The sequence below is a fragment of the Rhopalosiphum maidis genome, chromosome 4 (assembly GCF_003676215.2).
Source record: "Rhopalosiphum maidis isolate BTI-1 chromosome 4, ASM367621v3, whole genome shotgun sequence".
NCBI classification, from domain to species: domain Eukaryota; kingdom Metazoa; phylum Arthropoda; class Insecta; order Hemiptera; family Aphididae; genus Rhopalosiphum; species Rhopalosiphum maidis.
In genome coordinates this window covers 26,472,848-26,485,457 of record NC_040880.1, presented here as the reverse complement: position 1 = coordinate 26,485,457, position 12,610 = coordinate 26,472,848, and the positions used below count along the sequence as shown (strand labels likewise).

At 31.3% G+C, this 12,610-nt stretch overlaps 2 protein-coding genes across 6 annotated transcripts in view; one reads left to right on the top strand and one right to left on the bottom strand.

Moving 5' to 3' along the window:
* LOC113550380 (UDP-glucuronosyltransferase 2B13-like) overlaps positions 1-1,447 on the top strand; it is a 37,610-nt gene extending 36,163 nt beyond the window's left edge. Inside the window, exon 8 of one of the 3 annotated variants that reach the window (XR_003405014.1) lies at positions 861-1,000. Coding sequence is in view for 2 of the 3 variants with exons in the window: in XM_026952153.1 (XP_026807954.1) it covers positions 861-1,119 (259 nt within the window). In the remaining variant the exon portion in view is untranslated. Of the gene's footprint in view, positions 1-860 lie in introns of all 3 variants that reach the window. The other 2 variants (XM_026952153.1, XM_026952152.1) reach the window with 2 other exon arrangements.
* Positions 1-9,908, bottom strand: part of LOC113550378 (gamma-aminobutyric acid type B receptor subunit 2) — a 274,638-nt gene extending 264,730 nt beyond the window's left edge. For all 3 annotated transcript variants that reach the window (XM_026952151.1, XM_026952149.1, XM_026952150.1), the window contains exon 1: positions 9,451-9,908. The gene's annotated coding sequence lies outside the window, so the exon portion shown is untranslated. The remainder of the gene's footprint in view (positions 1-9,450) is intronic.
* Between the last annotated feature and the right edge of the window lie 2,702 nt (positions 9,909-12,610).

Genomic DNA, 12,610 nt, shown 5'->3' with positions numbered 1-12,610 from the left:
TACGCGGTACATAAAAAAACTCACCATATTTCTACCATCCTACCCCTCTTACACACACGCAAAACTCAAAGACCTCAATTAGACAAAAACTCCACAAGCCCTTTGCTCGTGATGCATACCTAGTGCTTACGTATTAATATTAAATAAACTAAAAACCAAATTATTTTAGACGCGAACAATATAGTAACGGAATTTGTCGAAATTTTAGTCTCGAATCGATATGGCAAGCGCTACCGTGTGACATTAAATAATATCATTGTATAGTGTAATCAAATATGAATGGATGTAAGATAAATGCAGGAGTCTGCGTCATGGGCCACTCGTTGCCGTGGTTATTTTAAAATCAATTATGTACAGAAAACTATATATTTATACATGTATTTGTGTATTACATACATTGAGTATAGTGTATGATGTGATCGTTCTACAAAATTTCGTTTGACCGAACTAATTAATACATCTTATATATCCCTAACGAATCGTACGTGATTTTAGTTGGGTTACTAATAAAAATAAAATTGTCTAATTTCTCAGATACCTACTTAGTTAATGTGTTAAAATATTGTGAACAAAGAGAGAGACGGTTTTAAAATTCCATACTCACGATAATATACCCAAAATTTATCAATACTCTAAACGACTGATCGCAAACAACCTGAATTAATTTCTATGCTCAACGCTTAGATTGTGTGCCTTCATTATTAAACGTCAAGCATAGCATTATATTATATAACAGACTGACGGGCATACGGCGTGTAAACTTGGCGCGTAGATGAACGGGTGTTTCCTGATTGTCTATGATTTAAACGGTATGCATCATTGATACTGTTATCATTTATTATATTTTACTTTTTTTTCAGGTATACGAAGAACGCGAAACGGCTATCGGCACTATACCGGGATCGTGATCGAGACCCGCTGGAAAAAGCTGTTTATTGGATCGAATACGTTGCCAAATATCGAGTCAACCTGATGCTTAAGCCGACCACACAAGACTGGTGGTACGAACGGTGTTTGCTAGATGTGGTTTTTGCGGTGTTCGTTACTGTGGCCTTTACGGCATATTTGGCGAAATGGGTTCTATTCAAAAGCCAAATGGCTACCACTACTGATCAGTGATCATCGATAGGACCGTGTTGTATACACGAATCCAATAATGGACCACCATATCGAATACCTTTGATCAATACGTGACTTATAATATACAAACGCAAAGAAACATGTATCGAATTGTACAAATTTTGTCATGCAGTGCCGTGAAATAAATAGGTGTTTTTGGGGAGTTGTTGCTTACATTTATGTAATTAGATAAGAAGTAGGGGATTAAAATTTCCGAAAGTGCTGTGATACACCCGTATCAATAAATTCAGTAAGCTCTAGCTGGCTCCTCTTTTAATCAAAAAGTCTTGTTATTTAATTTATTAAGCAATATAGATAACATACAGAACGTGCTGCGTACATTAATATTATATACCCACAATAAATTATTATTTCCGATTGTATTAATTGTTCTCCTCTTGTCAGAAAGACAAAAGGCTCATTTACAGTTTATTACAACGGTACGTTAAAATCATGTTACCTAAAACAATTCTTCTTACCACAATTAATGTAAGTTTTGTTGGATACCAGTTTCCGGATGTCTGCCGGTAACTTTGTATAGAGAAGGTACCTATGTTAATTAATTGGAAAGTCAGTAGGTTTTATTCAAAATGTAGAGTGAATATTTTACTACAGTTTATTTTAGAGTAATATATTATGACCAATAATAATTGCATCCCTTTTATATGAATTATTGAAAAAAAATTGTCAAAAACCGCATAAACTTTTTTTACCTGATTTTAAAATTGTTCGATATCTATTTTAACGATATTTCACTATCACTTTATTAATTATTTAATACATAATTTAATTCACTTTTCTGGAGTAGTGGATTACATAGAAATAATGTTATAAATGTATTATATTACAAAAAATATCAACGGATTTTGTATTACTTTCCTGTAATTACTAAGACCTGAGAAAACAGTAACATTTTACAATACGTAAATCGTATTTTTGAAACTATGAATAAATTATTCTTATTTTTTAAAAGTAAGTAAACCTATTTTTTCCCCTTTTTACAACATCGACGATACGAGTATGTTACTCTTAACAAATGTTTTGCATAGATATTAATTTTTTTTTTTTTTTGTTATTTGATCATTACAGTACCTAGTATGTACCTATCTATGTACAGAAATAAATATAGAATTAATAAAATTAAAATTAAAACTCATAATAATATTATCAATATATCTTTTGTTTAAAATAATAACTATACATTTTAACACGTATACCATAAAACATATGAATACATCACAGTCTATCTATAAATAACATGAATAATTTAAATTCAATCACCCATGTACATTTCATAACAGACAGATACTTTATAAAGTTTATTTTTACACACAGAAGGCATCTATTATATGTTTATTGTATAGACTATAGAGCATACATGTTATAACTCTTGCTCCCTGTCCGTGGTCTATTTAATTTTAACAAAAAAACAATAGTATATTATAAATAAATTGACTTTGTTGCATCTATATAATAATAGACCTGTGTGAACCAATGAAAAAAAAGACCTGTGTGAACCAAAAGGTCTAGGTAACCAAGTATACATAAATATATATTAGAATTTAGTTTGTAGTTTAAGATAGAAACGATTTTATCTAATCGACTCTTGAGAAACGCATTCGTCTTGATCAACGCATTACCGAATACTAAATCTCAACAATTATTTTAGATCCTGATCATTTTTATTAACTGTTCCTTTATAATGCGACTTATGTGTCTTACCTATTTCCTTTTTGATATCCACGGACGTTTTCAGGCTTAGTTCGGAGCTTTATTGATGTGTTCCATTTCGTTCGTATACGTAAATACATCACATATAAGTTAATCAATTCGTAATCTTTTTTAGATTATAAATCTATTTGATCCCAATTTCGTTATGTTGGTGATATTTTTAGTATATTTAATGTATGTCTATATTTTTCTAAATTAACTATCTAACTAATATAACTTTAAACCCCTATTATTTACATATTCAATTATGTTAAGTATAAATATCATACAATTGTTTAAAAAAAAACTCCAAAACATTCTATAGTTGTAACTCAATGATTATTAGTTTTAAAAATTATTTTTTGCTTTAATATTTATTTATTTTTTACTTTCATAGCCACATCACAATAGAAGTACAATGTAAATTATATTTTAAATAAACTATATAGGTATGGTTTATTATTATCTATCAATAAAAACCAGCGAGTAATAATATAATAAACTAGTGTAACTTCGTCACTTTTACTTTGTTATTTTTATATATTGTATGTATATAAACATAGAATTAAAAAGATAAACTTTTGTTCATGACTCAAGATCGTGTCAACAAAGTAATTTGACAAGGTTTAATTTCAAAGCGGAGTGTATGATTAAAAAACCTGACGCCATGCGACATAACATCATATGTGCATTTAAAATTTAAATGAAAGAAATAGGGTAAATATTAACTGTAGCGATAAAATCTTCTTATCCACCGCCTGCCACTCACTCAAACACTCAAGACGTTATTTTTAATTTACCTCTCCTTCCAAGAAGACCACTTATAAACACTGTGTTAGATTACATATAGTTATTAAATTTTTACGGTGTGCGCCCGTGTATATTATTTTTAATCAAATAAATATTAATACAAGAAATAAAAATTTAAGTTTGTATAAATTGCAAAAAATTAATATTATTAAATATTCTAACGTCATCAATATTTTTATTTCGTTTCATTCATTTGTATGACTATTACTATTACTTTTTGCAAGTATTTTATTTATTTGAATGGTATTTAAATTCATTGTTCAAGCTATTATTGTTATAATTACTAGGTATTCTTTTTATTCTTTTTATAATTCTTTCATACAACATTTTTTTTTACTCAAGTAAAAATATTATACATTTTAAACTGTACTCCAATTAATCTTAGTTGGATACAAATATTATGTAATATCCATTTAAATTAAGATCATTTCAGAAGTTTGAAAATTATTTATAAAATAATTACTTCCAAACAAATTTTTGGAACTAATATGCTATAATATACTAGCTACTACAATGATTGATTGCCTATTCAAATTAGATACTAAAACATTTAAGACTGCTTACATTAATGTTATCACTTTGTAACTTTCCTTTCTCGTTTATAATTCAATATTTAATATTATATACCATATATATATTATGTTTCGACTATCTGAGATAAGATTTGCACTGAATGTCAACATTTAACTTGTATTGTGTTTAATTTACGATAGTACAATATTATGATTATTTACTTAATCATGAAGTATAATATAGTTCTCTGATATTTTTAAACAAATGTTTTTTTTTTTTATCGTAAAATAATTTTATTTATTTTTTAGATTATAAATCATTTTATTTAGTTTTCAATTAAACTTCATTGTATGTGTTATGTTATTTATTTTATTATATTTTTTTTTTGTCTTCATTAGTGCATTTTCATTATATTTTTTGGCCATAACTAGATTTATACAGAAATTCACAACATTCGTCGGATTAAACAACATAGTATTATCTACCTACATATAAAATATAAGTTATTTAAGTGTACTGAAAACACTAATGTATTAATATAAATACAAATACGAAATTAAAAATTTTAAAAAACAAAAATCAGGTAATATGGTAAATATCTTACATGTTATATTTTATTAAATAATTAGAACGTTACCAGCCGTTCGGAAATGTCTAAATCAGTTGCTCTGTGAAGCACCATCAAGACAAACTATTGAACATTTACATCTAATGGTTTAGTATCAGTGCGGTATAAGTGTTTAGTGTACTACTCATACCAATATCAGCTGGTAGATATAACTAACTAGTATGAATTAGTACATCATTACATTGATGATGTTATACGTTGGTAGGTAGGTTATGTATCTCCTAACAATTCTAATCTATAGCAACGTGTGAATATAGTTTATGTTGGAATTGGGTTATAATTTGAACTTGATCACTGCTAAATAGAAATAATAAACCATGATAATTTAAACCTAGTACTGACAGTTAAATGTGTAAAAATTCATGTACGAAATTCATTATTCAATAATAAATTTCTCGCAATGATATTGAGCAAGCGACAGAAGGCAAAACTATATCACAATAAAAACAATCCTGAAAATATTTACCATCCCGAAAATGACAACAGTGACAACAGTGTCTCATACTCTCATAATTAGTATGTGTTAGTATGTTCTGCGGCCATTTTAATTTTTCACCACACAATAATCATAATCTAAATTCCAGCGGGAAAAATCCCCTCAAAGGTCTTCATTTTTTCCATACACAATTTACAAGAAGATTACAATACACCTATACTTTAACCGTAAATTTCATGCTCACACAAAATTATTTTCCGTATACACTATACATATTATGACACCGCAATTTAATTTTTTTACGTAAGAAAGAATTTACGGTTAAAGTCATCTATATGTACATAATCTCTTAGTAAATTGTGTGCGATAAGAACAATGACCTTCGAGGAGAGTTTTTCCGCTTGAACTTTGTGTGTTTACAGTGTGAAAAATGAAAATGATTGCAGAATATTCATTGTATATATTACTCACATACGCAACGGACTATCCAAAAAAATCTTACAAACATACGAGAAAAATTGAATTAATTTCAACGCACGCGCGTCGTACAAACACACACACACACACACACACACAAACACACACATACACAATAAGCACACAAGCGCGCGCACGCGTGTACGTACAACTGTTAGATATTATATATATTTATAAACATTAAATTGTATACAATAATACTGCACCTAACTCGCTCATTCTTTTGTGGTAGAACAATGGAGTTTCTATTTCTTTATACTACACCAATAACAGTGAACATCATGTTTATCGATATTATTTTTTGTATACGCCAAAAATGATAATATTACACATTGTTTTCTATAATTTAATCACCAATATTAAATGCTTTTAGTAATTTACATGCATTTATATTCCATTATAATACAATGACAGCTATGTTATAGGCACAGTCTAAGAAAAACAATATAATAATATCGGTTCTAAAATATATCCTGTTTGGCATTTGAATAACGTTACCCGTTTAATCTATGATAGATACTAATATTAACGAATAACGTTAAAACATTTTGAAATATTTAAAAAAATCGTATTTTATAAAAAAAAAACAAAAATATTTTTTAAACAATTATTTCACTATAAGTTGTTCAAATATATAAAACTATCAAGATTATATTAAAAAATTAAATGCTACTTCCTGTCTATGTATATAAATATGTAAACTTTTTAACCTAAAATATATTTTATTGGATTAAATAATATTTTCTAATTCTTCTATAAATAGCTTAACATTTATTGTGATGTCTAAAAATTATCATTGCATTTGATTTTATTCAATTACATCTTTTACAATAAATAATAATATAGATTAGGTTATAATAAGTTAAAAATTAACCTGTCAGTTATTAGCTAATAAGTTATTACCTGCCAACAATATAGTATAAATGTATGAACTATTATTTAGGTATATATATTTAAACTAAATTTGAAATCACATATTATTACATTTTTTGTCGAAAATCGAAAACTCTAATTTAAGATAATATAGATATAAAAATAACTATATTAACCTTAAGTTGTACATATGTATTATGTATATCGTATTGTATAATATGAAGTTCAATATAATAAATGGGTTTCGATAGTATGTATATATAATGAACAGTTTACCAGACCATAAGTGACAAAAAATAAAAAATAAAATAAACTGATACGAAAATAGAATTGTTTATTTTATATATTGTGAAAGTTAAAAATATACATATAGTAGGTATGGTAATTGTGTTTCAAACCAAAATTTAATCAAATTATTATGTGTAAGTACTCTTGTTGTCTAGGTTACGATGGTAAATAATAAATATACTACATTATGTAAATATGTTTATTTATTATTATTATTGAATTTCTATTCTTAATGAATTGAAATTCAAAAATAGCGTTGTAGGCGGTTAAGATAATTATTACGTAAATATTGGAAATTTATAAATAAAATAATTTTAATTTGATATAATATTAAAATTTTGTTTTGTTAAAATTATAAGTAAAAAATGTAATTGATTTATTCTAAAGCTTTTCTATACGTAAATTGTAACTCAACGTGCTTTATGTAATAAAATTACCACACAAAAATACTATATGCAAATAGAAATCAGGAAATAATACAAAAGGGCTAGTATGTTTATATGAAATTAATGAATTTCAAGGATAGATACCGACCTAGCATTTTATGACAAATAGTATTATGTTGAAAACAACTTAATTTTTTTGAGTAAACGTAAGACAAACAAGAATAATAGACAATCATTCATATCATCTGGTAGAAACGAACTCATTAATCATTTTTAGAACTATGTGTCAAATACATTAATCTAAAACTTTTATTAACATCAAAAATACACACAAATATTGTTGTGAACAACAATATATATGATTAACTTAGGTTTGCTAATGTACTGTAATACTAACAAAAGTATTTATTAAACTTTAAAATTATTATGAGTATTAAAATGTATAATTAGATCTTCAAGATAAAATACAAAACTATGGAAATGAAAATGTCAAGACTGATAATAGATAGCGACAATGATAATATCTGTAAAGAAAAACAATATCACAACGTCAAAGATACATTTTAAGATGAAATTATATTAAACAATATAACAATAAAATTAAACTACGACCAAATATTTAACAAGTATAACCATAAAGAAAAATATACGTATTAAATTATTTTTTTTTTAATAATTCGAATTTAACGTTAAAAGGTTTTTTGATAATATAATTTGTTTTTAAATTAATTTAAGTATAAATAAATATTGAATTTTAAGTAAAAGTAGAAGTTTCATTTCAACAACATAAGTTGTAAAATTATATTTAAGCCAACAAAGTTTTTAAGAACTTTTTTGTAATATTATAAAAATTAGTTTAGTTTTTAGCCAAATAAGAAAGCTATTTTTAAACTAATAATATTTAAAACCACAATCAGTAAAAATCTTTTAAATTTCAAATCAACGTTGTTACAGTACATAGCTTACACTCAGGTGTCCTCGTAGGTATTCAAAAATCAACAATATACGATTGAATGACAATACTTAGGTAGTACTTACAAGCTAATACAGTAATACGCTATATTAAGCCTATTACATTCAATATACATCAGTCATTAACTTAGATTTTTATGTAATTTCCGACTCGGATCACATTAATTGTTTTCTGTTTTATTTAGCTAATACCAATTTCATGATTGTCCATGCACTCATTTCAAGCTTGTGTTATTTTTTTTCTTGTAGTATCACAACCGGAAAAGGAATCTCGAAAATATTACTTCCATGTCTATTGTATCTTTTATTGTTTCATAACAATATTATAAAAAGCAAATTATTTGAAATAACCGTAAGATAAAAATACGTTTGTATTAATGGGTAAGCCCAACACATCTGCATATCTACTCGTCTATGCTAGTAGTCAGAATAAAAAAAAGTTACTTAGGTGCTTATTGCTCACGTTTTACCTGTGAAAACCAGTCACAATTAAATTATACCGCGTGCTAAAATATTATTTCTTGTGCGGAAACTCTTTCTTTAGTCAATTCAATGTATAGTTTATGATTAAGTTAACGTGACATTGTCGCTATACATTCAATTAAAACATTAGCTGAAATATACATTTTTTTTTTTTTTGTATATGACTTGTAAAACGAAGTTTTATGCCTGGCAGAAATAATATATGTTATACATTTCCTCACAGTCCAAATGCAGACAATTTTAATGTATCTATATAGATAGTGTCTATATAGTTAACTCTCACGCATCGTATTATGATAATATGTATAACGATCGGTTGATTATAACGCGGACCGCAAACCCTGCGCCGGCAACTGTTTAGCGGACGCAGAGTCGGCGGACCATATAGTTTTGCGTGTATATAGACTTTCGAAATCCAACACGCACTTCGAAGGTACACGCACGCTTATACAGTGGCGTATTTGCGGAGGAGGAATTGGTGGAGATTAAGAAGATGTATCTCCCCACCTTCACTCCTATTTATTTTTTTTTTTGCTATTTTGATATAGTTACAGTTGTATTTTTTTTTTCATTTATCGGTTTATCAGTAGTTAATAAGATACCAAAACGTTTTGTATCGAACATTTTAGTCGTATCTCCTCTCTCAGACAAATCGTACACACGCCACTGCGCCTGCACGAGCACTCTCTTGCCCGCGGATCGGACAAGACAATAATAATAATAATAATAATTAATATAAGCGTGTTAATACTCACGGGCGCGCAGCAACGTCAGTGACAGCAACGGCGGCTGCGGAACGTGCACGACGAACGCGCAGTCCGCGGTGTCCGGTTGTCGCGACGTCCGGTCGTCCCGTCGCCGGTTACCGGACGGTCGGCGGCTGCGGCGGTCATGATAACGGCCGTGCCGGTGGCGGCGATCCGGCCGCGGGCCAGCCGGCGCTACGGTGGCGGCACATGAATTCGCGTCTATTCCCGCGCAGGACCCGGTGCAGTTATGGTGGTATAGTCTTGTCGGCGGACGGGATATCGACGACGGACGAAATAATGTGTTGGAACGTCGTCAAAACGATCTTTTCGGTCGTGTCTGTGTGTGTATATATATATATATAATAACAATAATGATATATATGTGTAGGTAGTCACGCGGCGGCGGAAAATTTCGTCTCCGTCGGCGGAAAAATATGCGTTTAGAGAGACGACCGATGTGTGCACGCGGCGGAGCTCACTGGCTGACTGACTGACTGACCGACAGACCGACCGACCGAACGTGCGAGCGATACCGCGTTCGTAAGGGTTGCGGCGGCGACGGGAACGCTCGCGCCGCACGCAGGTTTTCTTCCACGTACCGGCGTGGCGAAGGGTACGCTCCGCGCTCCCCGGCGTGTCGTCTCCTCGCTCGGGGTTCCCCTCACTCCGTCCCTCCGTCGCCATCCCCCGTACCTGACGTCCGCCGCTATCCCGTCGACGGGTAGATCAGGAGGTGGACCGGGCGCGCCCGCGCGCGCGCACACATCGATCCCTCTCGCGCGCGCTCTCTGCCACAGTGACCAACGCAACGAGCGCGTGTATGAGTGTCCAAATACCGTTGGCCGTTTCCCGCGCCGCTGGACCCGTCACGTCTCTCCGGGCGGTCGAGGCGTAGTGTTTCTACGGGGAAACGCGACGGAGCAGCAGTGCCCACGCGGTCCGGCCCTACGCGTTCATTTTTAACGCCGTTGCGCAAAAGTACCGCCAACGATATAATACACGATTTGGCCCCCGCGGATGCGTCGGGATTGTCGGAATTTCAGTCCTCGCCGTTAATATTTCGCGGTCGTCCGAGTTGTCGTCCCTTCGGTCTGGCGTGAGCGCTGTCCTGCGAGTAGACGCCGCTTAATGGTCGGCCGCGCGTCAAAGGATGTGTGCGCCTACTGCCTACGTCTAGTGATCCGATTACCCGCCGGTACCGCAACCGGTTGCGGTCAGCGGTGCGCGCGATCGTCGCGAGAGGGGAGGCGGCGGTGACCGGCGCAGGTCTGGCGATCGGACGTGTTTGAATGCCCGGACCGGAAATCGAGGATCGCCGATAATTTCGCCGTCTACAGACGTCATCGCTCGTCGGGGTGTCGGAATGTTATCGATAGTGGTCATACGATTTCGCGTTTGTATCGCCGAAACCTTTACCGAATGTTTCGAGAATCGTTATTTCTAAATTGCCACAACTGTCACGGTTGACGATCCCTACTAATATGCGTATTAACCATGCGTTATATTTGCGTGTATAAAATAAGTTGTAAGGTTAAATAAGTATAGCTTATAACCGATACATTTAATGTGAGTTTATCGAGGTATATAAATATTAATCCGCAAACCATATTGTGCGACAAAATTATTTTTAAAAAAACATCAAACTCTTTTGAGATTATTTACGTATCACTGTATAGTTTACTGTGCGCTCACACATCACGTTGAATGTGTTAGGTAGTTGGGTTGTTATTTCGTAACTATAGTTACGAAATCCCCTGCACAAGATTTTTAGTTGTCCCTGTATCGTATAAATTGCAGAGTTACAGAAATATCGTGAGTGCATACCTCTTAGCCGAATGTAATGGTTACAGGTTTGTGATATCTACTGAGTATTTCTGTTACATACGCCGTGGTATAGTAGCTGATATCGTTGAATTCGAATATTATATTTTTATTCGATAATATAATATGTTCATATGCGTGTGTCTGTATGGTACACGTGAATGGCAAACCGACCAAACATCGATCGTAAAAAATCGCACAGACAAAAAAAATGTCTCATTGTCCACAGTATACAAACATCCCAAGTAAAAACTTTGAAAATTTGATATAACGAATCTCGTGATCTATCTGATTCGTAACATATCATAATAATTATATCGCAATAATTCATTATTTAATTCTGCGTTCATATTATTCAATTTTTTTTAGAACGAACAATTTTCCAATAATATTTCATAGATTATTTTTTCTATCTTCCTCAACGATTCAAATAATCTTATCATATTAGTTGTGTATTGAATTCATTATGTATTGTACCCTATACCATACGATCACCTTATCTACCAAAATCGTTTTTACATCTGCACTACACAATCTTATATAGGTATATTATAATACGTGTATAATATTATAATTCACTAAGCACCGCGCATCGGTCGACTATGTATAACCTATTTCACAACATTGTAATATTTACTAAAATACTAGTCCGTCATTTTGATGTGATTTATATCACTCGGCGTTTGTAAAATATTAATTGTTTTTTTTCCATCACAAAAATACAACAATTAATAATACAAATGGTAATCCTTCATAATCAATATCCTAACAATTTTGACTAGTTAGTTTTGACGTTGATTAGATTCAAAATCTTCATTAGCTTTTTTATACTTAAGAATCCAATAATCGTCGCGTACGCGACATCCTATATAATTTGATAAAACTTCAAAAAATCAGTCAACTATAAAATCCCTATTTCGACTTTACCTTAATCAATACTGGTGTTTTAAAATTCTTGACGCCCGATTTAATTGTTTTGACGCTCAACAATGACGCAGGTGTTGACAATAAAAATTAGATTGAATCACACATCACAATTTAGTGGTTATAATTTTATAAAGTATACTTAACTATTTAACATTGTAATATACTATAGGTGAGAACTGACAAATAATATTACGGTCATTCGTTATACGTATAAATATGATAAACCGCTATGGTTATACTAAAATGAATTCAATATAATACAATGTACCGAAATGTTTGTAATTAAAAAAGTACAGTATTCTTCATAATCCATCTATGTACGTACATATATTTATAAAATATATAAAGCTCAGTGTGTATGATTTTAGTTTACAGATTCAAATACTTTTCGACTTTATCTCGGTAAAAATCGAGTAAA